The 27,552-nt window shown below is 35.5% G+C and overlaps 1 protein-coding gene across 6 annotated transcripts in view; it reads left to right on the top strand.

The window, feature by feature from the left end:
• The window catches only part of LOC132627149 (protein translocase subunit SECA2, chloroplastic), a 48,797-nt gene that overhangs the window by 4,842 nt on the left and 16,403 nt on the right, over nt 1-27,552 (top strand). Inside the window, exons 1-34 of one of the 6 annotated variants that reach the window (XR_009577794.1) lie at nt 1,376-1,629; nt 1,981-2,115; nt 2,216-2,285; nt 2,392-2,456; nt 2,710-2,830; nt 3,171-3,262; nt 3,453-3,518; nt 3,739-3,803; nt 3,894-3,981; nt 4,509-4,574; nt 4,662-4,777; nt 4,883-4,973; nt 5,885-5,968; nt 6,071-6,163; nt 6,259-6,354; nt 6,462-6,547; nt 7,735-7,813; nt 7,943-8,056; nt 8,148-8,243; nt 8,317-8,380; nt 8,570-8,859; nt 11,007-11,062; nt 14,571-14,688; nt 14,892-14,972; nt 15,166-15,245; nt 17,665-17,719; nt 17,826-17,895; nt 17,975-18,164; nt 18,251-18,374; nt 18,955-19,029; nt 19,117-19,322; nt 19,505-19,631; nt 19,712-19,836; nt 19,904-20,486. Coding sequence is in view for 3 of the 6 variants with exons in the window: in XM_060342308.1 (XP_060198291.1) it covers nt 1,444-1,629; nt 1,981-2,115; nt 2,216-2,285; nt 2,392-2,456; nt 2,710-2,830; nt 3,171-3,262; nt 3,453-3,518; nt 3,739-3,803; nt 3,894-3,981; nt 4,509-4,574; nt 4,662-4,777; nt 4,883-4,973; nt 5,885-5,968; nt 6,071-6,163; nt 6,259-6,354; nt 6,462-6,547; nt 7,735-7,813; nt 7,943-8,056; nt 8,148-8,243; nt 8,317-8,380; nt 8,570-8,859; nt 11,007-11,062; nt 14,571-14,688; nt 14,892-14,972; nt 15,166-15,245; nt 17,665-17,719; nt 17,826-17,895; nt 17,975-18,164; nt 18,251-18,374; nt 18,955-19,029; nt 19,117-19,278 (3,174 nt within the window). In the remaining 3 variants the exon portion in view is untranslated. Of the gene's footprint in view, nt 1-1,375; nt 1,630-1,980; nt 2,116-2,215; nt 2,286-2,391; nt 2,457-2,709; nt 2,831-3,170; nt 3,263-3,452; nt 3,519-3,738; nt 3,804-3,893; nt 3,982-4,508; nt 4,575-4,661; nt 4,778-4,882; nt 4,974-5,884; nt 5,969-6,070; nt 6,164-6,258; nt 6,355-6,461; nt 6,548-7,734; nt 7,814-7,942; nt 8,057-8,147; nt 8,244-8,316; nt 8,381-8,569; nt 8,860-11,006; nt 11,063-14,570; nt 14,689-14,891; nt 14,973-15,165; nt 15,246-17,664; nt 17,720-17,825; nt 17,896-17,974; nt 18,165-18,250; nt 18,375-18,954; nt 19,030-19,116; nt 19,323-19,504; nt 20,487-27,552 lie in introns of those variants that run through there. The other 5 variants (XR_009577793.1, XR_009577792.1, XM_060342308.1 and 2 more) reach the window with 5 other exon arrangements.

Here is a 27,552-nt window from a genome sequence, read left to right as displayed (position 1 = left end):
TTTCGAGAAGCATCTCGTCTCAGCGATTGCAATGGTTTCGAGTCACTAAGGAAGTAAAGAAGGAATCGGACAAGTATTGGCTCCTGGGCGATTTACATTATCAAGAATAAGACTTTGTCATTTCTGTTGTAAAAACATGATAGTCTACATAGTGATTGATGCAGCAATACTGTAAAAAGCACTCTGACTGAAGAAAGATGTATATGGTAAAGAGTATAGAGATTAGCATGAAATGTATAGTTTTCAACAGATGATCAATATGTATAGGTGATACTTGTCTCTGAATGAGTGAGATTCATGTTGAGATTGAACTGTCTTCTGACATCTAAAACTTTTGTAAGGCTGAAAGAATATGAAACTCCTTGAATTTGATTTTTTTGTTTTTCAAACTTCTTAATTACTGTATGCAATTATTTTGGCTAAAAATATTGAGTTCCAATCAATTCTTTTAAATTTTGCCTGAAAAAAAAGAAATATACAAGGACAAATAGTCATTGCATCTAAAGTATAATAATAATAATAAAAAAATACAGTTGGAACCCCATAATTTGGCTAAAACTTTTTTTGTTTGACTAAAAATAATGGAGCTTCAACCAAATTATTTTACATATTTAACCCGAAAAAAGAAAAGAAATACATAGTTGAAATAAAATGTCATTGCATCTAAGGAAAAATAAAAATAAATTTAGGATAAGATATGCAATATATATTAAGAAGAAGCAAGAAAAAAAATTACAAAATGGGAACAAGATATATATGATTACATTGTAATAAACGATAGGAAAATACTGCACTTAAAAGCTGTTTTTTTTCCAAAAGAGAGTCAATTCATATTCTTTATCACGTCGACGCTCGAGGGGCTAAGGCTATCAATCAGCCAAATCTAGTGGATAAATAAGTTAAAAATAATTTAGGTGTGCAAGGAATAAAACCTATCAAATTTGGAATAATGAGGTATTATGCAAAAAAAAAAAAAAAAACAGCCCTACCTTCAAAATCGAGTCTTCCTACTTTATAGCCAATATATTTAGCCGATTACTTTGTGTTCGACGTCAAATTCAGGATCAAATCTAAAATAAAATTAAAATATACTGATAAAACAATCAAAATAAGAGAAAATTACACTACATGTTAATTGAGGCAATAATATTACCAAAATTAGCCCTTTTTTTAATTCTTATAAAAAATGATTCAATTTTTTTTTTCTGTCTGTGCGTTCTTATATGTTTATATATGTTGATATAAGTGTTTGTATATGTTTGGACTATTTTTTATAATATAAGTTCTGGATTATTTTTTCGTAATATAAGTGACTAAATTGTATATTTCTGAAATTTTGTACAACAATAGTTACTACTACTAGAACTTGTGTAGTATCCGATTGTCCATTTAAGAGAAAAACGTTAGGTGCTAAGGCGAGGCAAAAACAGCAGTGCAGCAAGAATGGCTACAGCAGCAAGCACCAACACCGCACTATTGCCACCGCAATTTGGACAGCAACAACAACGCCGCCCTTTATTCACTCCTTTCTTGTTCAACAACAACAAGTCAGCTGCTACCTACCCTTTACTTGTTTTTCCTTCTCCTTCCAACACTCGCCGCCACGTCACTCTCTCTGCTTCTCTCTTGGTACTCTACAAACACTCTTACCTCCTGCTTATCCTGCTCTTTTATCTTTTAATTCTTTCCAACTTACCTTTTTTTAATATATTATCTTGTTGTAGTTAGCGTTTCTTCAGTATTTTGCCATGGCTTCTTGAGCGGAGGGTCTATTGGAAACAGCCTCTCTACCTCCCGAGGTAGGGGTAAGGTCTGCGCACACTTTACCCTCTCCAGACCCCACTGTGTGGGATTACATTGAGTATGTCGTTGTTGTTGTTGATGATTCGTGTTATTGTTTATGCACGCTTTTATTCATGTATCATTCAATTCGAATTCGGTTCGCTTCATTTTTTTTTTCTGTCTTGTTTGTTTTAAAAGGAAAGAGCTAATGAAGTAAGAAAATCCTGGAGTGGTATTAGCAGCTTGAACAATTGGGTTGTAAAAGATTATTACAGGCTTGTTAATTCTGTCAATTCCTTCGAGCCGCAAATTCACGATCTTTCTGATGAGCAGGTTGGTTTCTCTAAACAAAGAAAGTTTCTTTTTTTGTTAATCTTGTGTTAGTTTGTCTTCTTTTCTTTTGTTTAATCTTATTGGTATTTTGTTGCAATAGTTGAGTGCAAAAACAGTGGAGTTTCGTCGCCGTTTGAGAGAAGGAGAGACACTAGCTCATATTCAAGCTGGTCTGACAATATGCTTTATTTTTTGGCTAATGAAGATTGAATCTTTTAGTTGAAAGGAATTAAAGTTCCTGTTTTTGATCATGTTTGTTGCAATTTCTATCTCTAGAGGCGTTTGCGGTTGTCCGTGAAGCTGCAAAAAGGAAGCTGGGAATGCGCCATTTCGATGTTCAGGTATCTCCCGTGTAATTCTTGACCATGTTGATTATATAGCATATTCTTAAGGATGTTGATTTGTCCAATTCCACAGTTAATGCATATTGCAGTTTTCTTATTAGAGAGTGGTCACGCATAATCATATCATACATGGATTTTGGTATAATCAAGTAGATATAAAAATAAACTACTTCGTGAATAATTCAATAGTACATATGTGACGTTCTTACTTGTGCAAATTGATCAATTCTTCTGTAATTGGAATTCGTAGATTATTGGAGGAGCAGTGCTCCACGATGGGGCTATTGCAGAGATGAAGACTGGAGAAGGGAAGACCTTGGTGTCCACGTTGGCAGCATATCTTAATGCCTTAACCGGAGAGGGTGTTCATGGTATGTTTTGTTGAGTGTGTTTATGTGTATGTATATATCTACGAATCAATCAATCTATATATCTATATTACACACACATATACATGTAAATATTTCTCCATCCATTTCTACTCCCTTAGAAAGCACATTTGTCTGCTATAGCTTCAGGACTGTGAATGGTATTCGTGGATGCTTGTTGAGTAATCTTCAATATCAGCCATTCAGGACATGAGTCGTTTCTGCAGGGTTTTACCTCAAACATACATTAATTAATTAGAATTTGCAAATATTAGCATGGCTGTGAATATAGATAATAATTGTTGGTGTTTACTAATTTTTCTTTTGGCATCTCCTTTGACAGTGGTAACGGTGAATGATTACTTAGCTCAACGTGATGCTGAGTGGATGGGGCGTGTCCACCGTTTTCTAGGTCTTTCTGTTGGCCTTATCCAAGTAATTTTCTATAATCAATTGTTTGTAATTTTGATGTTATATATTTTGATCTAGCATATATGTTTTCTCAAATTTTAATTTGCAAGTAGTTTTTGCGAGAATTGTGTGTAATTCAAGGGTTTGGTCTTTTTATTTTTTATTTTAGAGACCAACTCTTAAAAATCAACATAGTAATTCTTTCTATGCACAGAGAGGGATGAAGAGCAAGGAGAGGAGATCTAATTACCGTTGTGATATTACGTACACAAATAATTCAGTAAGTTGTAGTGAGTTTCATGTATATTATTTCATATATCTTTTCTCGTTTAATTTTTTGAAACTGATATCTTTTCTGGTTTATACTTCATTTCTCTTAGTCGCTTAGCAAGTGAAGCTTTCTAACATCCTTTGATGGTCGATTTAGTTTCCTAACGACTACATCTCTCCTGTCTCCCTTGCTCTACCTTTTACCCCCCTTTTTTTTTCCAATGGTGCAGGAACTCGGTTTTGACTATCTTCGAGATAATCTTGCCACTAACCATGAGCAACTTGTGATGAGATGGTAAATTGATAGACCTTTCTCTCTCTCTCTCTCTCTCTCTCTCTCTCTCGATAATATGTGTGATGGTTCATATTTACCTTGTACAAACAGGCCAAAGCCCTTCCATTTTGCTATAGTTGATGAAGTTGATTCAGTCCTCATCGATGAAGGAAGAAATCCCTTGTTGATAAGTGGTGAGGTATGTCTCATTGTCTTCTTATACTGTCAAAGTACTGTTGATAGGATTATCCAAAATATATTACTCCCTCCGTCCATTTTTACTTGTCCCGTATACTGAAAATAGATGTTCACTTTTACTTGTCTAGTTTGGAAAACCAAGAGATAATTTACCATTTCATACCTATTTTACCCTTAATATTAATTATTGAGTTGGAAACTCCAATGAATTGTTAGTGGCTGCACAACTTTTAAGCATGTTTGCTTGATTTCAATCATTAGATGACTTAGCAATAATTAGGGGTGGTATAGTAAGATTGTCATTCTATTTATGACTCCTCAAGGGGTGTGTCAAGTCAATACATGACAAGTAAAAATGGACGGAGGGAGTAGTTTTTTCTTTATTTCATCGGAAAGTATTGATTGCATGAGTTTTTGGCTAGTTGGATATCATAATTTTCAGTGTACCTTGTTTATGTCTGCTTTCTTTATTTTTCGTTGTCTTTTACTTATTTATTTTTTAAAATTTCTTTTTGCCTTCTATCTCAGGATAATGAGGACGCTGCTCGTTACCCTGTTGCTTCTAGATTAGCTGAGTTGCTTATTAAGGGTCTTGTGAGTTTCAAGTTTCTGAGTTATCCCTTTAAAACTTGAGCTCTGTGGCAACATTACATATTAAATGATGTTTACTTGTAATATCAGCATTATAGCATAGAGCTTAAGGATAATTCGGTGGAGTTAACTGAGGAGGGAATTGCACTTGCTGAGTTGGCCCTAGAAACAAGTGACTTGTGGGATGAGAAAGATCCATGGGCTAGGTAAATATTTACCTTGTTGTTCTGTTTGCTTCCTTTGTTTTCCGTTTTATTTCTTTAGTCAGATTGCAGGTATTTTTGTTTTAACTGTTACATCGAACACTGCAGATTCGTCATGAATGCTTTAAAAGCCAAGGAGTTCTACAAGCGCGATGTCCAATACATTGTTAGAAATGGGAAGGCTCTTATAATTAATGAGGTACTTGCAGAAGAAGTCTCCCTCATTAAATATGATTGTGTTCTTGTTCTCTTTTATTGTCGATGATGATTTTAATTTCAATTTGTTTATTGACTTCCCCTCCTTACTCTATTCATTTTAACCCTTAAGGTAGAATTGTTAGGAGTTTTTCAACCATGAAGGGATAATGGTATGGTCAGTATTAAGATAATGTCATGATTATCTCTGTTTTTTTTCTTTTAAAGATTGTCATTCGACCTGTAGTTAATAATTTTATTACAACAACAACTACGTCTCATTCCAAGCAAGTTAGGGTTAAGAAACCTTCAACAACTGGGGTTTTTAGGGTTTCATTTTCTCATATATCTAATGACTTTAGGCAGACATTATTGAGTATTGGAATGAAATGAGTCCAAATGGAGAAAAATGGATAGTGATGATTTATATTCCTGACCCTGCCCAGAAGTTCTCCATATATTTTCTAGTGGGACGTACATACATATATATATATATATATATATATATATATGACGAGATTAAAAGACTCCTAGCAAATATTGGACCTAAAGTGAATGTACAAACATGACTAAAACTTAATCCCAAGCATATATTGATATTTTTCTTCCATTATGTCTTACTTTTTTGGTAGGTGTGCATGGATTCCAAGAGATCGTAGGTCTTTCTAGACAACTTCCGTCCATGCGATTTTAGATCTCGAAAACTACTCTAATAGTCTGACTAAATTCTAATCGTTGAGAATGGTTATCTAAGAATTATCTTCCGTCCATGCGATTTTAGATCTCGAAAACTACTCTAATAGTCTGACTAAATTCTAATCGTTGAGAATGGTTATCTAAAGAATTATCTAAAGAGCTCTGGTCATAGTTGTTGCATGACAGATGTTGATTTCCTTTCTTGGTATTAATTTACAGTTGACTGGAAGAGTGGAGGAGAAAAGGCGATGGTCCGAGGGAATCCATCAGGCCGTCGAGGCTAAAGAAGGCCTTAAAATCCAGGTACACTATCTCCCGCTGTTGACTGCTCCTTTCTAAAAATGGTTTCTTAAATATATGCTAATTCTTCCTTTATTAAAAGTCCACGATCTATTCATTTCGTAGGCTGATTCTGTTGTCGTGGCACAAATTACATATCAATCTCTATTTAAGCTTTATCCAAAGCTCTCAGGGATGACTGGGACTGCAAAAACTGAGGTGGGGCCACTCTAAAAGTCTCAAATATGGTTTATGCTTTAGTAATGAATTTCAATGTTTATGATACTTGTCATCTATGTACCTGTGCACTGCAGGAAAAAGAGTTCTTGAAGATGTTTCAAATTCCAGTAATTGAGGTGCCGACAAATTTGCCTAACATTCGTAATGATTTACCCATTCAAGCTTTTGCGGTAAGATGTTTATCATACTCAATAAGTTTAATGAGGTTTTGGGAAAAGGAATATGTAACAAGTCTCTGATTTCAATTTGCCTGCTTTCTATATTGTTATGCCTTCAGACTGCACGAGGAAAATGGGAGTATGCTCGTGAAGAAGTAGAGTTTATGTTTCGATTGGGTCGTCCAGTTTTAGTGGGGACAACAAGGTACTTCTGTGACGGATGTTTTTGGTTTGATTTACTGCTTTAAAGTTAAGAAACTGTTTAAGTATTGGCTTTTGCATATGCAACTATCATTGATTACAACACTGCTTTTGGATATATGTGAGTAGACAAATGTACACACATATATCTCTACGTACATATATATTATTTTGTGGAGTTAATCTGTGAAGCATTTGTAGGTCTGCAGGTCTTATATCTTTGACATCATAATTTTGTAAACACACCATCATGGTAAAATTTTCCCTATATGATGGATAGCGTAAATACTCATATATGAGCCTTTTGTCTCGCCCAGGTGACCAAACCTCGATCGTTTTATCCTATCTTACTCGTCTCTCTTTCCATATATTCCCCTTTCATTGTTATTAGATGAAAAAGACAGTCAGATGTCAATGTGAAAACTGGAATCAATAAAGTACTTGCTGGATGCTACTTGAGATATTGATTAGTTTGTCTTATTCCTGTGCACAAGCATAACAGAGGGAAAATAATCAGTGAGAATAATTAGACTATCAGCAAGAGCAAAAGCCAACAGAGAGGATATAATATGTAGTCGAGTGGCCAAAAAGAAAAAAAAAAAAAAGGGAAAGACCGACAAAGAAAAATGCAGATAGCAACTGTAGAAACTGAATTTCAATTTCTCTGTTTTCGTTTGTCCTGTCTTTTTTCCCCTTTCTCTATTTTATGATTTTTTTTAAGGAGGGGGACATAGAGATTTATATTAGTGAGAATTCTTCTGTTAAATTTTTCTACAAAGAAGCATACTTTCTTAGGTCTGCTTGTTTTTCTACCAGGTACTACTGATTTTACTTGACAAGTTCTGATTTAAACAATAATGGGGTTATTAACTTCACTCTGTTAGTTACTTTTGAGACATATGAGGTCATCCTTTCCACTACAGAGAAACTAATATCTGCTTAAATTTGACTTCATTATACGACTGTTTGATAAGAGTATTTGTTGCCATTTATTCCGTGTGGGTCTCTGTCTAGTAGCCTATAAAGTTTCTCTGAACTGCAATGCTGTTGGGCTGCTAGAAGTTTTGTTTTTGTTAGGTCTCAGTTAGTCATCTAATAGTTGAATTTTCTTTTTTGTTCATCACATTTGCACATTTGCTGGCAATTAATGTTACTATATGTATATTTTGACTAATGCTATTTCGAATGCAGTGTTGAAAATTCTGAATACTTGTCTGACTTGCTGAAGGAAAGAAAAATTCCACACAATGTCCTCAATGCTCGCCCCAAGGTTTTACAGAAATCTTGAGCTCTATTTTAACTCATAATTGCAGTTTGGTTTGGTATTTTCCTACTTGCACATCTATACATGTGATACTATTTTGTTGCCTTTTGAGTGATTTTATCTGGATTCTTGCAGTATGCTGCTAGGGAGGCTGACACTGTTGCACAAGCAGGGAGAAAATATGCAATCACCATATCTACTAACATGGCAGGAAGGGGCACTGACATAATCCTGGGAGGAAATCCAAAGGCAAGTTAACATCTATGTGCTTTGACATTTTACTATTTCATATTTAGGCCCTAGCACTTGGAGTGACATTCATAACTTTTCCATGATAAAGATGCTTGCGAAGGAAATTTTGGAGGAAAGTATACTTCCATTTCTGACACAACATGTTCCTGAAGTTGATGTTGATGGAGAACCAAATTCTCAAAAGGTTCTTTTGGCATTTCTTTCCTCGTCAAATAAAGAAGCAAGTACTCCTCCGCTGATAGTATTTTTGTATGTAGGTTCTGTCAAAGATAAAAGTTGGACCATCATCATTGGCTTTGCTTTCTAAGGCGGCTCTGATGGGTTAGTAGTTTTGATCAACTAGTACCTCAAAGTCTAAATCAGTTTAACTGATATGTTCGCTTGATCAATAGAAAGTTTAACTGATAGCTTCTGATAAATTATAGCTTAGCATCTTGATATTGATGTACTGACTTTTTTTATCTGATAACTTTCTCTTTGTGGTTTCTGTTTGTTATATTCATTATCTAGCTAAGCACGTTAGCAAAAATGAGAGCAAGAAATGGTCATATCAAGAGGCGAAGTCTATGATATCTGAATCCATTGAGCTGAGTCAGTCAGTGGAGATAAAAGAGTTACAGAAGCAGGCTGATGAGCAGTCAGAATTTTACCCTCTTGGTCCATCCATTGCTCTAACTTATGTATCAGTTCTTGAGGATTGCGTGTCTCACTGTTTGAATGAAGGGTTAGAAGTGAAAAGGCTGGGGGGGCTTCACGTCATTGGAACTTCTCTGCATGAGTCCAGGAGAATTGATAACCAGGTGAGTTTTACTTTGGTGTAGGACTTTCAAAGAGGAAAACTAACTTAATGCTTTTTGTCAAGAAAATAAAATATGTAAACCTTTGTCCTCTTGAAATGCTTGTTCATGTTGGAGAAAAATGAAAGAATGCTTTGAAAACTTTGTATTCGTATGAGTATAGCAGTTGTTTTTCTTGACTCGCCTAGTCTTATTGTTTTTATTAACTAGTTTATGTGTGGGCAATTTTAATAAATTTTGGACGAAGTTACATACTTTCCCCTCGATTGAGCGAGAAGAGAGAGAGAGAGAGAGAGAGAGAGAGAGAGAGAGTTACCCAGTATTTGTGCTGGTGAGAGGTAGCAGGTACCTTGTGGAATTAGTCGAAGTGCGTGCAAGCTTGCCCCGACACCATGGTTATCCAAAAAAATAAGAAGTGTGTGAGAGAGAGAGAGAGAAAGAGAGATATATGCATCTACAGATGGCTGAAAATGTTTCTCGACTCTTCTTTTCCTTCTAAGTATATGAGAGACACGATGTAGGTTTTATTACCTTTGTAGCATGGCATTTATCTCTTCACGAACCTTGCATGTGTGGAAGTTCTCTTATTACTGTATACCTCTATCCTTTTAGTTTACTTGAAAATCTTTTACTGCATAACATGCTCGACGGTCAAACAATTCCTAGGAAATACAAATTCTCTTCTAAAATAGGTTAAGCGCTTGTACAATAAATTGTTTTGGGTAAGCCTGTCATTTACCAAGGCCAGTGGTGCTTAATATTTGATGCTATGTCTGTAGTTGGCCTATAGGATGAAAGCTCCCTATTTTGTTCCTTGCTTCATTGAGTCTTCTTTGCCTCATTTACTGTTTGCAATTTGTTTTGGTGAGTTTTGAGCATGGATAGATGAGGGTAACTTTATAAATGATCCACCTTGCTGTTCTGTGATATTTTGAGAGCAGACTAAGATTCCTAAAAAGCAACAAGAAAGAATGTTAATTTAGCAGTTGTTAATCATGACAAATTGTGTTTATGGAGGTGAAATGCTCATTTGATCTTTGCCAAAAAGAAACTAGAACAGATCATTAGTTTACTGGAAGTTCATCTTAATGACAAGGATTTTTATTTGGCTTATAAAGTTTTTCATTTGCAGATCACTTTTCTTTGTGGATTAGCTTTGCTACTTATTTGTCAGTTAGTTGAAGTTTCATTTTGTAGTTTGACTTGATCTTTTAAGCTGTAAGATTTTTTCACCTTTGACCCATCAGATACCTGTTTTTTTGGCTTTACTAAAGTTGTTTTGAGACAATAACTACAGGAACAGTGATTTTAATCAATATCAGTAGATGGATTCATTGATGAGTGTCAGAGAAAAATGATGATTGCTTATTAACTTTAAGCCTTCTCTCTGTGCTAGCAAAATCATGAGCTTGCCCATATCCGAAACGTGGTTTTCTTCATATAAGCAACAGGCAAATACAGACACAAGATGACCGTCAATTTTTTTGACTAGGAGTTTAGGGTCAACAAATAGATGCTTACCATAGTGTTGATGTGGAGTCTCTACAGGACGGGTGTGGATATAACTTTGTACCTGATACCAATGTGAAATGAAGACACAAAACTGTTGAAAATAGAAGGATAATGCATGATTGCAAAGTGGACATATACTTTGTTCTAAGTATATAATCTTCTGTTTGGTCTAAATTGATAATTATGTGTTACCACTACACTATGATATGCACCTTAGAATTTTGTACTGGTGCTTCCTAGTTTAAAGTTGGCTTAATGAGCATGGATGCACTATCAAACAATTTGTATCTTGTCTGGCAAGGACTATTACATTTTATTTAGCTGTTGAATATTTTTTCTTTGTATGTGTGTGTGGTTGTTTCATCTCTCTTCTTTTTGTTAGTCTTGTATCATGGTGACTTCTGTTACAAGCTTGAACTTTCATAATGGCTAATTTTTACTGAAGAATGCCAGGAACCTAGCTCTGCCTTTTTCGATCATACCTGTTGACCTAGTGTAATGTCAGTTTAAATGGGTGATGCAACTCATAATGGCATGTTCTTCAAATTCTTTTTTATGATGTAACTTTTTGGTATTGCTTTTCCTGTGACGTGTTTATTTGTTAACCATGTATATTGATCTATAAGTTGTGCTTGTAGCTTCGTGGTAGATCAGGCAGGCAGGGTGATCCTGGATCAACACGGTTTATGGTGAGGTAAGAAGCCATATTTAACTATAATCCTTCCTCTTGAATACTTTGATCATGAGGTACATTAGAAGTACTTAACTGTATCTTTGTTTTAAGAAGATAATTACACACACACATACATACATGAGTCGGCTTAGACAAGAGGGGGTTGCTCAGATGGTAAGCACCCTCCACCTCTAACCCGATGGTTGTGGTTTCGAGTCACCAAGGGAGCAAAAAGGGGGAGTTCCTGGGGAGGGGTTTAAAAAAAAAAATTACGGCTTTACTTGGAGGCGAAGGAGAAAATTACAAGAGGCGACATTTTGCTAAAATGATATTAATCTTATTTTAATCAAGCGTATATTACGTAACTCGGCATACACGTGCAACACACGTCCCGAGAAACTATATATACACACACACTCTCCCTACATCCCAATTTATGTGGCACTATTTGACTAGGCACAGAGTTTGAGAAAGAATGAAGACTTTTGAAATTTGTCGTCCAAAACAAATCTTAGATATTCGTGTGGTTGTAAATCATCTCATTAAGGGTAAAAGGGGAGTTTTAAAGTTAAATTGTTTCTAGATATAGAAAGGTGACATTCTTTTTTGGGACAGATTAAAAGGAAAGTGTGCCACATAAATTGGGACAGAGGGAATATTATTTTCATCAAACGCATATTACATAACTTGGCATACACGTGCAACGCACGTGCCGAGAAACTAGTATATATATATATATATATATATATAAATACATGTGTGTGCGCGCGCGCTCGCTTAAGCACCCATTCTCTTACCTAAACACTTACAATCTATACTGGAAACTAGTAAAATATTGCAAATATAGAGTTACTAAGCACGCAATCCGCAGAAATAGCAATGGGTGCACGAGTCAAAGAAGTGGACAAAACAAAATATTACTCCTTTTCTTTACGTGATTATTAGTCTCACGCCCCGAACCATGGCCTAGACGTAACACGACACTCGGTGCCTTGCTGCATGTGACTGAGCGAACTACATGGCTTGCTGAGTCAACATGGGACATGAACTGATGCGGAATACACTTTAAAACATGAATAGTCTGAATAACACGAGTCATCATAATACTAATGAAAATACTGTTTAAACATGATGCGAAAATAGTCTGAAGATATAATAAGTACTGAGCCAATATTGGCTATACGACTCTGAACATTTGACATAACATAACTGAACTAGTCTATGAAACCTCTTACATGCGTTTGACTACTAAACTATTTACCGGGACAAGGCCCCCGGCATACTTTAACTGCATAACTGACATGAAGTAAATAAAGACAAAATCCCGAATGAGATGGGGCTCACCATTAGCTGATACGAGCAATAGTCCTAACGAGTAGATCCGTCATCCTGTAAATCAATCCTTGCGTTGTGAAATGCAGGCCCCCAGATAATAAAAAGGGGACGTCAGTACATTTGAATTGCACTGATACGTAGAGCAACTGAATGAAATAAACATGACACGTGAAATAATGGAACTGAAACTGTAAGCTAAACATGAACATGAGTATCATCTGACATGAATATATATATATATATATATATATATATATATATATATATATATATATATATATATATAACATGAGTAAAACATTTTAAGTGGGAGAGCCCTAGTATAACCGACATGTAACCACCACGTGAGCATGTGGCGTCTGATCTCTGCCCGATCAGCTAAGCCATCTCATACCTTGTCGGGGTACGAGACATGAACATGACATGAAGTAATCGTCCTAACTGGGCGGAACGATCCTTATCCTACGCTGACATACGTAGTTTAAGGCTGTCTGAGTCTTCTCAGTAATCTATGCAACTCCTAAAGCATGAACATGGATATAAATGGCTTATAAGCCCATGAATTACATAAACACGGTTGTAAACATGATTCGTGAGTGTATATAACATGAATATAGGTATATAGTATAACTTGTATGAAAACATGGAAGCATGTAGAATTTCATAAAAATAGACATAATAATTCATATCTTGCATTTAAGAACCCATGGAATTCAAGACATGGGTATTCATGGATTACAGACGGATTCTCAACAACCAAAATGGAATGTCAAGAATACAATAGCGAATTAGTAATACAAACATGGTATAGCATGATACTTGTACCTTAGGTTTATTATGAATTATAATAGAAACCCTAGGTTTATGGAACTTCGTGTTTTCATGGATGAACGTGGCGTGGGGAAGAACAATGATGTTCCCACATGTGCATAGAAACCCTACATGCCTTAATCGCTCCAAAAACTTGAGAAAAGTCTGAATCTTTGAAGAAGAATTCCAAAAGCTTGAATCTTGAAATGGGTTTTCTTGAAAACCCTAGGTTGTTAATGTACGATTTCGCTTAGAATTCATGTATAATCATTAAAATTCACTTGGGAATACATGGGAGGGACTTACCTTGATGTATGAGGATGAGGAGAAGAGAGAATGTTCATTCTAGGGCTTGGGGATATGAAGAATGAAGTGAAAAAGCTTTAAAACGAAGTTTTAAAGTTGCTGTCGGACCTGTTTTACATCCACTTTAGGCCCATTTTACGGCCCGTAAATCAGATTTATGGCCGTAAAGTCTACCGTAAATCAGTAAGTGTGTGATTTTTGGGCAAAAATTTACGGCCAGATTTATGGCCCGTAAATTCTGCCATAAGTTGGCAGAACACTGTTTTAGTAAAACGGTCATAACTTTTGAACATAAGTCCGTTTGACCTCCATAATATACCGTTGGAAAGGTATTTCAAAGATCAACAACTTTCATGAAGGAAGTTTTCCCAAATTCCTTATAGATTTTTCCGTATACTCACTTTAAGTGAGACCTGCTGCAAACTCACTTGAAAACTTCTCCGTAGGGTAGCTTCCGACTATACTTTACCCAAGGACTCTTCTTATGACTTGATTAGGTTTCAAACACCCTTTCTACACTACTCATATTGGGTTCATTATACCCCCTATCTTACGAGTCAAACCTTAGCCCGAATGCATGAGGTGTTACAATTAGCAATTGTACGATTAAAATTAGCTTAGCACCCATGATTTCTTTATCCTGGGTCCGGCTGTTCGCCACTCCATGTCTATATGTATGTTTCTGAAGTAAACAGTTGTTGGTTGTTCAACTACACGAGTAGTAAGCACTATTGCATAAAAAGAACAAACAAGACAACATAGTTCTCTATTCTTGTATTAAAAGACAAAGCTCCTTCACACTTGTTCTTGATTCCTAGTTCAGGTTAAAGTTTCTGCATATTCCACAAGGTGTATCTGCATTAGATTTTCTGCTGTTATTTAAGCTCTAAATTGTACTCTTTGGCTTCTACTTGCCTCCAGTCTGATGAAAATATTCTTGGTTTAGCTGAAATATCAAAATTCTTGCATAAATTCACATAATGTAGTTCTGCTTTTCATGAAAAGAATAGTGCATTTTGTGACTGACCCGTTACCCTTAAGTGCTATTACTGATTCTAGCTACTTCTATTTATTACAGCTTGCAGGATGAGATGTTTCAAAAATTTAACTTTGACACTGAGTGGGCAGTGAAGCTTATATCCAGGATTACAAATAATGAAGATATCCCAATAGAAGGTCATGGAATCGTTAAACAGGTGCTAAATAATCTCTGTTCGCTCTGTTTCTATCTCTGTTATTTAGTATGCTGTGGTTTTTCCCATTCTGTTTTTTCTGGATAACTATGGCTTGGCTACGTTTGGTTTCAGTGTTATTTCTGCTTTTCAAAGATACCCTTGTTTTTTTTTTCTTTCTGTGACATGCTTCTAACGATGATTTTGAAACTTTGGTTACCTGTCAGCTTTTAGGTTTACAAATCAATGCTGAGAAATATTTTTTTGGAATACGAAAGAGCCTAGTAGAATTCGATGAAGTTCTTGAGGTATCTACTTCATGTACTGATACAGTTTCTGCTGTTTTGATGTTTTTGTTTCTCATTTCAGGATATTATCTCCTATTTTTGACTCATGAATGTGTGCATTTTACTATTTAATCTACTGGTTGATTTTTATATAGATGATTCTGCATGAACATATTCTTGCTATATTATATGCTTTACTTTTTCTACTTCGCAGGTTCAAAGAAAGCATGTTTACGATCTTCGGCAATTAATTTTAACTGGAGATTTTGAAAGTTGTTCAGAGCACATTTTCAAGTGAGCCTCTTGATTCTTATAGCATGATTGGCCAAGCTTGTAAAATTAGCGTATTTTGAGAAGTGCTTTTCAAAAAAGTACTTTTGGTGAGAAGCAGTTTGTGTTTGGCTAATCAATTTGAAAAACACTTTTGAGCAGCAATTAATGTTTGGCCAAACTTTTAAAAAGTGCTTCTAAGTCTATTTCCTTAAAGGTACTTACTTTTGCAGAAAGGCTACTTTTTTTTTTTAGCTTATGAAAAAACAGCTTCTGCTACTCCCAAAAGCTTGGCCAAACAGTCTATTAGTCATTTGAATGCTGGAACCAGCGTCTCTAAACTGATCTATCTGCACTCGTGAATAGTATCTGAGTTTTCATATGAAGAATACCACCCTATTATTTGTCAGTTTCTTTTTAAATTGTGTTGATTCTTTTACTCCACATTATGTTGTATTTGGAAAATAATAAGACTCGGATAATATATTCCCTTCATCCAAATGAGGTTTTGTGTTATCTTTTTTTCTCCGCTCTAAAATGGTATCCTCTTTCCAAAAGAAATTATTTAACAAATTTTCATGTTACGCAGGAGTACTTTTCCACTCTACACTACAACTTTCATCTATTTCCTCCTAAAACTACGAAAGTCAACATATGGCCTCACATGTTTTTTCATTGTTGAGATTTTAAACTCTTGCTTTGATTTTCTTCTTGGATCCTGGGTCTATCAAATTAGAAGGGAGAGAGTAATACTTTTATCTATTTTATTACTTTGTCATTTTGTTACGAGATAACTTTGACCAAGTCAAGAAACTATGTCACATAGGGAGTATACTTCTGCAAAATGCTGATAAGCAAATAACACTATGAGATCTTTTTTATCAATGACAACCAGCATAAGTATAGCTGATATTGTGAAGATATCCCTTGTCTTATAAGTTAGATAGTATTTCCGGGAAATCAAGGATCAATACTTTATGCTAGATTTTGAAGTGAAATAAAATAATGACCTGTTTGGATGCTGATAAGAGACTTGTGTTGCATAATGACCTATGCCCCTTAACGAAGGTATGAAACGGGGTACAAGTAGTGACCTCTTTTTCTTTTATATATTTGTAGCCCGAATTTCTCAGCCGTATCTCTTGCGGACTTGGTGATTTGATGATCCTATAGCAACCTCATTTTTTTTTATGAAACGGGTACTGTTAATCCTGTAGCAACCTCTTTTGCTTTTATATATTTGTACCCCACCTTTCTCAGCCATCTCTCTTGCGGGCTTGGTGGATTGATGATCCTAAAGCTTAGTATGGGTTAGATTCGTGGACGCAATTCTATTCAGCACAAAATGTTGTTAAAAATTCTGTCTCAAGGAAAATTGAAGAGTTGAGCCAGACTTTGCATGAAGTTTGAGGAAATAGCCAACTTTTGTGTCATCGTATAATAATACTCTGTGATATTGCTCAGGGATTTTAATCAGTTGTGCTTTCAGAGTTGGCTATCCAAGACTAATTTAGTTATAGTTCTTTTACGAAGTGAAAAGCCACGCCATAAAACAAAATGATCCAAGTTCTCTTAATAATTCTTTACCCTTAATACCACGTTTAACTTGGTGCATGCAGTATACTATCCACATGTGCTATGCTATTTTGAGGTGTAATTGCCCAGTATCTTGAAACACTATTTATGTGAAAATTGATGCATCTTCTTTCATTGGTTCGAAACAACAACAACTACCTTTATGCCTGAGTCCCAAACAAGCTGGGTCAGTTATATGAAACCACACTGACCATGTTCTCCATTTAAATTCATCATAGGCCAACATTTTACAAGATAAAAAAATGAAAAGTACAGAGGTTCTCTATATTTCCTACTGGCATAAGAATCTCTAATACGGCTAAAAGACTTTTAGAAAGCATAGGACCTAAAGGAGATGTATTAACATTAATAGAATAAATTCCCAACTAATTGATGTTGTCATATATTGTTTTTCTTCCATCGTATCCTATCTTTCTACATCGAAACCAAGAGACTGTTGGTCTTTTGAGACAACTTCCACCTATGTGATTTTAGATATACCTCGACCCCTTTTGACACCTTCACTCACCATGGTTTCACACCTATAGACCAGACAACCAGTGCATCTGGAGGTCAAAAGGCCCCAGTAAAATCAGTCTTAGGTTTTCTGGCAGTTTGTCTTTATTCACTCTAGGTGTACTGTGGGGTTAGAGTCTTGTATTTCTTGAACAGTGTTTTCTGGGATCTGTACCTGGTGAAACAGTTGGAAGACATTATATATTCTAGCCTATTTCCCTCTGCTAGACCACTGTGATCAGGGTACTTGACTTTTAATGTGAGAGCACTGTTCATTGTGCAAACTCATTTCTTTGTATGTGCACATCGTATTGGATTAAGATTTTCTCACCACCATTACAATTCTATGTAGATACATGCAAGCAGTGGTGGATGATGTTATCTTTAAGAGCGTTAATCCGCAAAAGGTAGCTAAACTTCTTCTCTGAAGTAGACGAGTTTTTTATGATGCATTGCATTGTTCTGATCTTCTATTTTCTTTTCTCTCTGATGTTATTTTGCTAAATGTCATAGCACCCAAGTAATTGGTGCTTGGACAAAATCTTAAAGGAGTTCAAAGATCTTGCAGGCGAGATATTGGATGGTAAGAGTGGATTCTGCAATAACCAGTTATGAATTTTGCAAGTTTGCATCATAAAGTTTGACCAGGAAATTATGTGTAGATTCATTTGCCGGGATTACCGAGGAAGCATTACTGAATTCACTTGTACAACTTCGGAAGTTGCAATCCGTATCTATTGACAACTTTTCCCTTCCAAATTTGCCTCCAACTCCAAATATTTTTAGAGGCATACGTGGAAAGACCTCTTCTTTCAGACGCTGGCTAGCTATATGCTCTGATGATTCAACCAAGTATGACCAATCTACATTAGTGAGTTCAATGATTTAAATTTCTTTATTGCAATCTTCTGATAACATAAGTCTGATTTCTGTACTAGGCATGGGAAGTATAGAGAGATGGTTAATTTCCTCCGAAAGTACCTGGGGGATTTCCTCATTGCCAGCTATTTAGATGTCATACAAGAATCTGGATATGATGCTGTATACGTGAAAGAAATAGAGGTAACATTTTCTCTTCAGCTTGCTGATGCTAATATGCTCATTCCCCATGGTAAACTCATTGATATGCTATCATATCAAGTTTGCTGGCCAGATGTGTCATTATCCAACTGTATGTTACTCTTTTATTAAAAGAAAGAGGAAAAAGAATACTCTCAGGGTTTTGGTCTAGTTGTAAGAGCACAAAGTGTGATGTGTGGTTTACCCCACTAGTTTGAACCCTACTGCAAGCTTAGCCTGGTATTTAAGTGGGAAAAGTAGAGGGGTGAGCCCATTATACTTTTTCTTGGTCATCGCCATCGAGAATTAATAAAAAAAAAAAAAGGAATGTAAATTCTGGTGCTGGTGTAATTTTAAATCTTTTCAATGTTTAAAATACAAATAAGACCATGCCACTGACCAGAAATCCTTTTGCTTCCTGTTTGGTTATGATCTTATTTTATTTCTCTTTGATTGCATAATAATTGCCTCCCATATAGGGATTAGATTATCATAGAGGGTTTGGATGTGTAGTTTGTGCATATGCATTAGTTCAAGAAGAACCTTATTCTCTAAATTGATTTCTTATGTTCTGTGGATTTAGAGGGCAGTACTTCTGAAGACATTAGATTGCTTCTGGAGGGATCATCTTATAAACATGAACCGACTAAGTTCAGCGGTATGGTATTTGCACATTGGTTAGACAATCTATGCTTTCCTTGATTGGAATTTGTTTATTGATTCTCCCTCTGGGTTCTTGGAACAGGTGAATGTAAGGAGTTTTGGGCATAGAAATCCACTCGAGGAGTACAAGATCGATGGTTGCAAATTTTTCATCTCAATGCTCAGTGCAACTAGGAGGCTGACTGTGGAGTGTCTCCTTCGCTATTGGTCATCTCGGATGGAATCTCAAGAGTTATATATTTAATTAGTTGCTGTCTTTTCATATGTTCTGTTGCTGCGTGTGTTCAGGTATATCCATTCGTTGTAGGTTAACATGCTTGCTCTCCCTTTGCTCCTCGGCTTGGCTGGACACTCCTCATATTAATATTATTACTATTATTTTTTCTGTGATGATGGTCGGGGAAATGGGGACGAGAAGAATTGGTTTTGCTGAATTGCTTATTGTTGGTTGCTAAATGGTATGCGTGCAGGATCTTGGATTCTCACTACCACCTCCCAGTCCGAGGGATGAATTTCCCCGTCTTATTCCAGCTTACTGAAGATGTACAGATGGCATGATCTGGATGCATAGCCTGACTTCGTTAGCAACTTCTGCAAGTATCTAAAGTAGCATTTCTGTAGTACCCGAATGTCGTCCTTTTTCCCCTCTTTAATTTAGTTCTGTTTGAGATCCTTAGGTAGGAGCACTGGAGCTCAGGTGGCTGTCCTTTGAAGCAGGGATAAATTACCTCTGAACAGTATAGAGCATCTTGCACATACAAGGACTGTCAGAAAAAGACCAAGGAGATTCAGGAAGACAAAAGTAGGAAGGTTCCTTTTTTCGAACTGTGTTGGCTTGTTAAAACTGTATTGACATGTAGTTTTTGTAGTTTCAAGGAAAAAAATCCGAGATGTGGATAGGTGTTCAGTACCGCTTGGTCTAGCTCAAAAGGCGTTGAAGAGAGGCCTTTCAATTTGGTCGAAGGCAGTAGGGATGAGCCATTGCAGATGGTCTCCGCCAAATTGTTGGCAGGGCTTGCAGAAATCTGAATGGCATTAAGCTGAATATCTATCATACCATGCATCATTATCTATCATTCACAACCATATATCCTAGGACTTCAATTGCTCGAGCTTCTTATGTGAAGTGTAGAAATGCAGGATCTTGATCCTTGAGTTCAACCTCTTTGTTAAGTTATGTAAAAATAATTGGGAGACAAGTCTTCAAATTTGCCATATGCACCATTGGTGGGAGCAACCTTGGAGATCAAGCTTTGGTGGACAAAGTTACCTAGTATCTGTGTTGGTGAAATGTAGCAGGTAGCCCGGTTGTATAGTATGAGGTGTACTCGAGTTGGTCTTGACACCAATGTCATTAAAAAAATGTTTGTAACATTGGAAATAATGTATATGTATCGAGCTCCCTGCAAATACTTAGTGGAATAATGTATATGCGGAAGCATTTTTTTTGTATTGCGCCGAGTACTCTATGCACATGATTGTAAATTGTAATCATATGGCGATTAATCTATTGTTTAGATACAAGCGATGCATTTGCAATTAAAATACCGCTCAATTGAATATAAAAAATGGAAAAACTCCCATCTTAAGTTGGGTTTTGGTGCTGCTGTATTGTTTGTCAAATTCACCAATATGTAGAGTGAACTTATAAGATAAAAATGTAGATAATTTGGAACTAAAGTAAGAAGTTTCCAATTTTAGTTCAAAGAGAAGATAAAAGTAAATATGAACTAATTACAATCAATTATTTTCTCTATTAATTATAGTTTGGTAAATATGAGTTTGTGCTATGGGTAATCTTGTCCTAAAAAACACTTATTTTTTGGAAAAACTATATTTTGAAAACAATGGCTTACTTAAAAGCACTTAGTGTTATAAAATAGGCTTAAGTGACTAAAATGCCCTTGAACTTGGTACGTTTTGCAACTTTAGTCCCCAAACTATTGATGGATTTCAAGACACCCCTAAACTCGGCTAAATGGGTTTTATTACACCCCTGAGCTCATGACCCGGAGTGGTGAAGTCACTCGCGGGTCCAATTGTAAAATAAGGCTTATGTGGCCCTCCACGTGTAAAATATTAATGCCACATGGCATTTTCATCCTATGTGTCTTCCACATAAATAAATTGTTTTAAAAACAAATGTGAAAATGATTTTTTTTTATATAAAAAATCTGGAACAATGAAATATTTATTTTAAATTTGGAAAATTTGATAATAAAAAAAAAACTGAAAAACTACAGTTTTAATTAAAATATCTGTAAAAATGAATTTAAAAAAAAATGAAAACTTGATTTTTTTAAAAGTGTCCTAAAAATCCAAATTTTCATGAATCTTTTAAGATTCTTCTTTAAAAAAGAACTGGAAAAACTATTTTTTTTTAAAAATGTGGAAAACCCTTTTTTTAAAAAAAAAAATAATCCCGAAAAATTAGATTAGTTTTTAAATCTAGAAAATATTATCAGTTTTCCACTTTATTCTTAAAAAAATCAGTATCCCAAATTTTAAAAAAGTCCAGGTTTTTAATCAAAAATTCAATTTTTCAGATTCTTTTTTAGCAAAATGGGTTTATTTAGTTTTCCAAATTTTTAAAAACTCCAGGTTTTTTAATTAAAAAAAATCAATTTTCCAGATTTTTTTAAAAAAAATAATGGGTTTCTCAGTTTTCAAGATTTAAAAAGTTCCAGATTTTTTAATAAAAAATCCAGTCCAGATTTATTTTTAAAAAATGGGGTTTTCACATTTTTTAAGAAAATTAGTTTTTTTTTATTTTTAAAAAATATACTCACTTTTTAATGAATTTTCCAAAATTGTTTTTTTTTTTTAAAAAAAAGCTGACGTGGCACCTCTCACGCGCCTGTTGGCGTGTGACTACACTTGCTGTGCCATGTGGCAGCTCGGGGATGAACTAAGATCAATTTTGCCAAGTTTAGGGGTGTCTTGAAGTGCAACAATAGTTTGGGGACTAAAGTTGCAATTCGTGTAAAGTTTGGGGGCGTTTTAGTCACTTAAGCCTATAAAATAATAAAGCAAGCAAGAAGAATATTGTAGAAAAAGAGAGAATAGAGGAAATATCTTTATTTCTCTTGTTAGGGATTTATTTACAATGAAGGAGAACCTCTATATTTATTGGGAAAAACTGACTTGATCCCTAAGTCACTAACCCTAATATTTCTCCTAAAGATAGACATCCACAATATATATATATATAACTATTCATAACACTCCCCTTTGGATGTCTATTTGATATACCTCGTTAAAACCTTACTAGAAAAAATCCAGTGGGAAAAAAATTCTAGTGAAGGAAAAAGAGTACACAACTCTAATAATACGCCCTTTGGTTGCCTCATTAAAAACCTTTCCAGGAAAACCCAATTGGGACAAAACCTTGGCTAAGGGAAAAAGAGTACAACGCGTATTAACTCCCCTTGATGGGTACACCACTCCAAAACTTGAATCTTCGCATTCCAATCTTGTGCACCATCTTCTTGAAAGTTGTAGTTTGTAGAGACTTGGTGAATAAATCATTCATATTATCGCTCGAACAAATCTCTTGCACGTTGATATCACCATTCTTCTGGAGCTCGTTTGTGAAGAACAACTTTGGTGAAATATGCTTTGTCCTTTCATGAATCCATTCTTTAGTTGGGCTATGTATGCTGCTGCATCTTCAGTCTTTGAACATAGTTGTATTGTTGAAATCACTCCAAGTGCATTCCTGACTTGTTTTATAAACAATTGTTATCTTTATATGATTTGACTGTCATGTCGAATAACATCGATGGCAGTAATCCCTCATATTCATAGCAAAATATATAAATGCATGCATAAAGATATGACATTTCAGGACCAAAGAATTCTGCAAGTTTCTCATTTCAACTTCTTTCAACAAATAATATACTGCTTTTGAGAACTCTTCAAGAGTTTCAATTATATTCAAGTCATCAACTTGCACCAACAATATGACAAATTTTGATTTCCACACAGCTGTAAGGATAAATAGACCCTTAGTCATTAAATATTCATTAAGGTGATTAAATCGCATTCACCTTGCCTGATTTAATTCATATACGAATAATGAACAAACTTCTAGATCTTGTATATGCTTCAGGCATTTAAAATTCTTTAAGAATTTTCATATAAAATTTGTCAAGTGACAATATCTATTAATATCTCAATGAGAGAAATTTTATGTTGTCTGGACTGCAGGTCCAATAAGCTTGAAGCTTACCAAAATGCATCATTTTACTTGGTAATAACGTCTACGTTAGCATGCTTTATATACGCAGAATTCAGATTCTCACAATCTTTTATAATATTGCGCTATATTGTACCAAAGACATCATCGACGATATATCATTTGTATCGGTTCGCAATGTGACATAACTTATTAAGATCTCATCACTTTCATTATTTTAGGTACTTAAACCTCGCATGAGGTTTCATGAAGTGTTATGTCGTATGCTCTTCAGGAGCACATTGCCTCCTTACTATGACCATTTTGATCATTTGCTCCTCTCCCTTTTCAAGGATTATTGCGTTTGGAACCGATTAATCTACCATGCTTCATGCATGCTGTAGACTTTGTCCTTCAGGGACATGAATTTAATAGGAGCATTTTGCAGCTGAAATTAGAAATTAATTTTGGGTCAGCAAATGCTTCTAGCATTTGAGTTGAATTATCTTTTGAATGAGGATCACACTAATGATAATTCGTAACATATTCCTCAGTTGCTTATTCTCTCCCCCTTATATTAGAAAAACTAACATATATCCCATCTTCTTTGGGGGAATCCATCTTTGTGTATCATTGTAGATTAATTAATCATATACCACACATAAAAAACTATTAGATGGAAATATCTGGTTCCTAACCCTGAACCACTTATAAGGGGAAAATTTATCATAATTTATTGGTCTGGAGCATACAAGTGATGTTGTATACAATATATCATATCTCAAACCAGCATATGAAGCTTTGTTCTCATAAGCAACAATTTAGCTACTTATTGGAGGCATTCAATGCCAAACCATCTTTGATATAAACCAGCATTAACAAGATGAATTATCTTGATTAACAACGTGCAAGAGATTATGAATTAACAAGAGCACATTGCCTCCTTATTATGACCATTTTCTCCTCTCCTTTTTCAAGGATTATTGCAGAGAAAGAGAGAATAGAGGAAATATCTTTATTTCTCTTGTTAGGGATTTATTTACAATGAAGGAGAACCTCTATATTTATAGGGAAAAACTGACTTGATCCCAAAGTCACTAACCCTAATATTTCTCCTAAAGATAGACATCCACAATATATAGATAACTATTCATAACACTTAGGTCTTTATCAAAAACTTGGCTTTAATTAAATACTATATTTTTTAAATGAAAAACGCTTTGACTTTTCAAAAATTGGGCAACCTTTGACATAAATGGTACTCCCATCCGATGTAAAATAAATGTCTACTCACCTGTTTATTTTTGTTCAAAATAAGCGTTTACATAACATTTGCTCCTATTTACTGTCACACCCCAACCTTGGGGGTGTGGCCGGCACCCGGCACCCGAAGGGCCGAGCGAACCAACTGTGATATCTAAACAATGTAACGTGAATCATAGGCCGACGAGGCCGCTGAATAACAATTATAAGAAGTATATCATGACAACCTGCAAGCAGAAAAGTCCTAACAACACATATATGCATAACTAGGGCCGACAAGGCCAAAACCAAGAAAGACAACTAGTCAGAAGGCCGGCAAGGCCAAATACAATACATGTACACTGATTGTTAGTCTGTAAGCCTCTAAGAGCACTAATATGCATCAACGGGTCGGGACAGTGGCCCCGACGTACCCATAGCCATACTCTCTCTCTCTATATATATATATGCATGCATCCTATTTAATGACTCTGACTAGCAACTCCGGAGAATGGAGTGCGAACATCCCTGCTGAACTTTGGTATCCTATTGAGAAAGGTACAACAATCCGTCTACCGTACCTGTGGGCATGATCACAGCGCACAAAATGCGTCAGTACGAAAGATGTACCGAGTATGTAAGGCAGTAAGCATAGACATAACATAAGCATAAGAGATACAAATAACGTGGGAAAAGATGTAGAGACAACCTGAAACTCTGAACGAGGCCACTGAGGGCGACCATAATCATGACATAAATGTAAATGCATGTCCGTAAAATCATTCCTCACTGTGGAGGCATATATCATATCATATAACAATAATAAATCCCTCTGTGGGGTGAGCTCATCATCATAACATCATCTCTGCCCAATTGATCAGTGGCAATGCACAGCTACGTGCCTACCCGGCCGCCTACAACACGACTCGGTAAAGAAAGAAACATGTCTAGGTGCACATATAAGTGCCTACCCAGCCCACTGTAGCGCGGCTCGGTAATGAAAGTAAATATATATATATATATATATATATATATAAGTGCAATGCAAGACTGACCTCAGAAGAGACATCATAGAAAGAGTCGGAGTGACCTGTCGTCGTTACCCTCCGATTTTTCATTATTGTCGCTACATTCTTTAGCTTTCAATCAAGAAGACCACAAATGTAAAGAATATGAAATATACTTGATACGGATTACACGTGAGGTAAAGATCAACTCAAATGATTGGAAATACAACTGCCTCAACTTTGACGTGAAAAGTACCATAATGAACATCATTCTTCAATTGACAAACAATAGATACGAACTGCGAGAAAGTATTCCACTATAAGCTATTCATGAGAAGAGATGATCTTAACTATTTCGGAATGTGGTTGATACAAGTTACGGAAATAACGTTTCAGTGAAAGCTCATTTGAATTCTAGTCATGCTAAGAAGAGAAGAAAACGCCCTACATACCTCGTCGATTGGAGTTATACACATTTCCATAAGACTCGAACATTTTATAACGACTTCCTACAAGATACGAACAATTAGAGATCAACTTTGAGCATATAGCCAATAAAAATCTTCATTTAGGCATTTTATCGAGCAATTCGTAGGCATGAGTTTGTAAGCTCTTTTGTAGTGTAGCTTCTTGTAAAACACTACCAAAAACCTACTTTTATACTCCTCCTTACTACCATGATTCAATCCATACTATCATAACTCCAAATAATACAACAAACCCAACACAAATAGCTCAACAATTTAGCCATGTCCATGGAAGCTTCAAGTTTTAACCACAACTTATTCATATGGGATTTTCTCTCCATTTTCTTAGGTTTAAACACTTATAAAGCTTAAGAAGAGGAGAAAGGGATCAAAACATACCTCGAACAATGAAAATCACTCCAAACTATAAATTGCTTCTTGATGAAGTTTCCTTCCAAATATCGAATTAGCGAGAATTTACTGATTCGAAGATCACTACCTTATTCCTTGTGTTAGACTTGTATAATTCGCCCTTTGATTATCTTGTGTTTGATGGGGAAATATTTAAGGATGAATTCTAGGGTTTGGATGTCTTAGGAAGAGGAAAAATAAGAGACAAGTCGTGGAAGGGGTGAATATATATACAAAGACAACTTTGACCACTGACTATGTCCACTGTTCCCATGGCAGTTTACGTCCTTGGACAAAAATACAAATTTCTCTCTACTCCGATGTCATATTGATGAACGGTAAAATCCGCTGGAAACTAGACTCATAGACCTTCGATTTGATGGGTGGATCACCCCGTAACTCCAAGTATATTGAGAGAAAATCTCCGAGACATCTGACCCAAATTTCAGTGAAATTTACAAGCTTAACTTGCGACGTCCTTTGTTGACTTTCGTATTACAACTCGTTTGACTTCCAAACTTAACAAGAGACCATTATACAATTCAAGTACTTCATATCATTACTTGCTTATCATATGGAGCACTCCTAATCTCACCCAAAAGCACAAGTTATCGCATTCCCAACTTGTCAACTTTTGACGAAACTCATGCTTCTTTGATTCGTTCACCCTCCAAATCTTCCGGCACTTACTAATATTATTTATAGACTCTTGCAACCATTTTTATTAATAAACTCAATCCCTTTTATCCTCAACATAATTTCTTTTTGAACTTACGTCGACTAACTCATGATGCGACTTTAACGTGCGAAAATCCGAGGTGTAACATCCTTCCCCCCTTAGGAACATTCGTCCTCGAATGTTGAGGGATATTCTAACTCTTGGGATTTCTAAAAATTTCAGCAGAGTTTCCTCTGTAAATAGGACTATCCAAAACATGTCAAACAACCCAAACAAATGTCCAAAGCCACACAGGGCCACACAACAGCATAACAATATTAATTTGGCCCCTCACGATCATCTATTTGTACAAAAATTATAATAGGTTAGCCATAACTTACCTCAACCGTTCTTTGCTGAAGTCTGAAACATACTAGCCATATCTGTCTCAACAATAAAATCAAACAAGATATATAAAAATTCAATATATATAATTGGAAAGGAGGTATCTTATCACACGAGTGTCGGCATAAATCTGAGGTCTGAAACAAATGGG

The sequence above is a fragment of the Lycium barbarum genome, chromosome 2 (assembly GCF_019175385.1).
Source record: "Lycium barbarum isolate Lr01 chromosome 2, ASM1917538v2, whole genome shotgun sequence".
NCBI classification, from domain to species: domain Eukaryota; kingdom Viridiplantae; phylum Streptophyta; class Magnoliopsida; order Solanales; family Solanaceae; genus Lycium; species Lycium barbarum.
The sequence above is the reverse complement of the archived record's forward strand: the minus strand, read 5'-3'. Positions and strand labels throughout refer to the sequence as shown.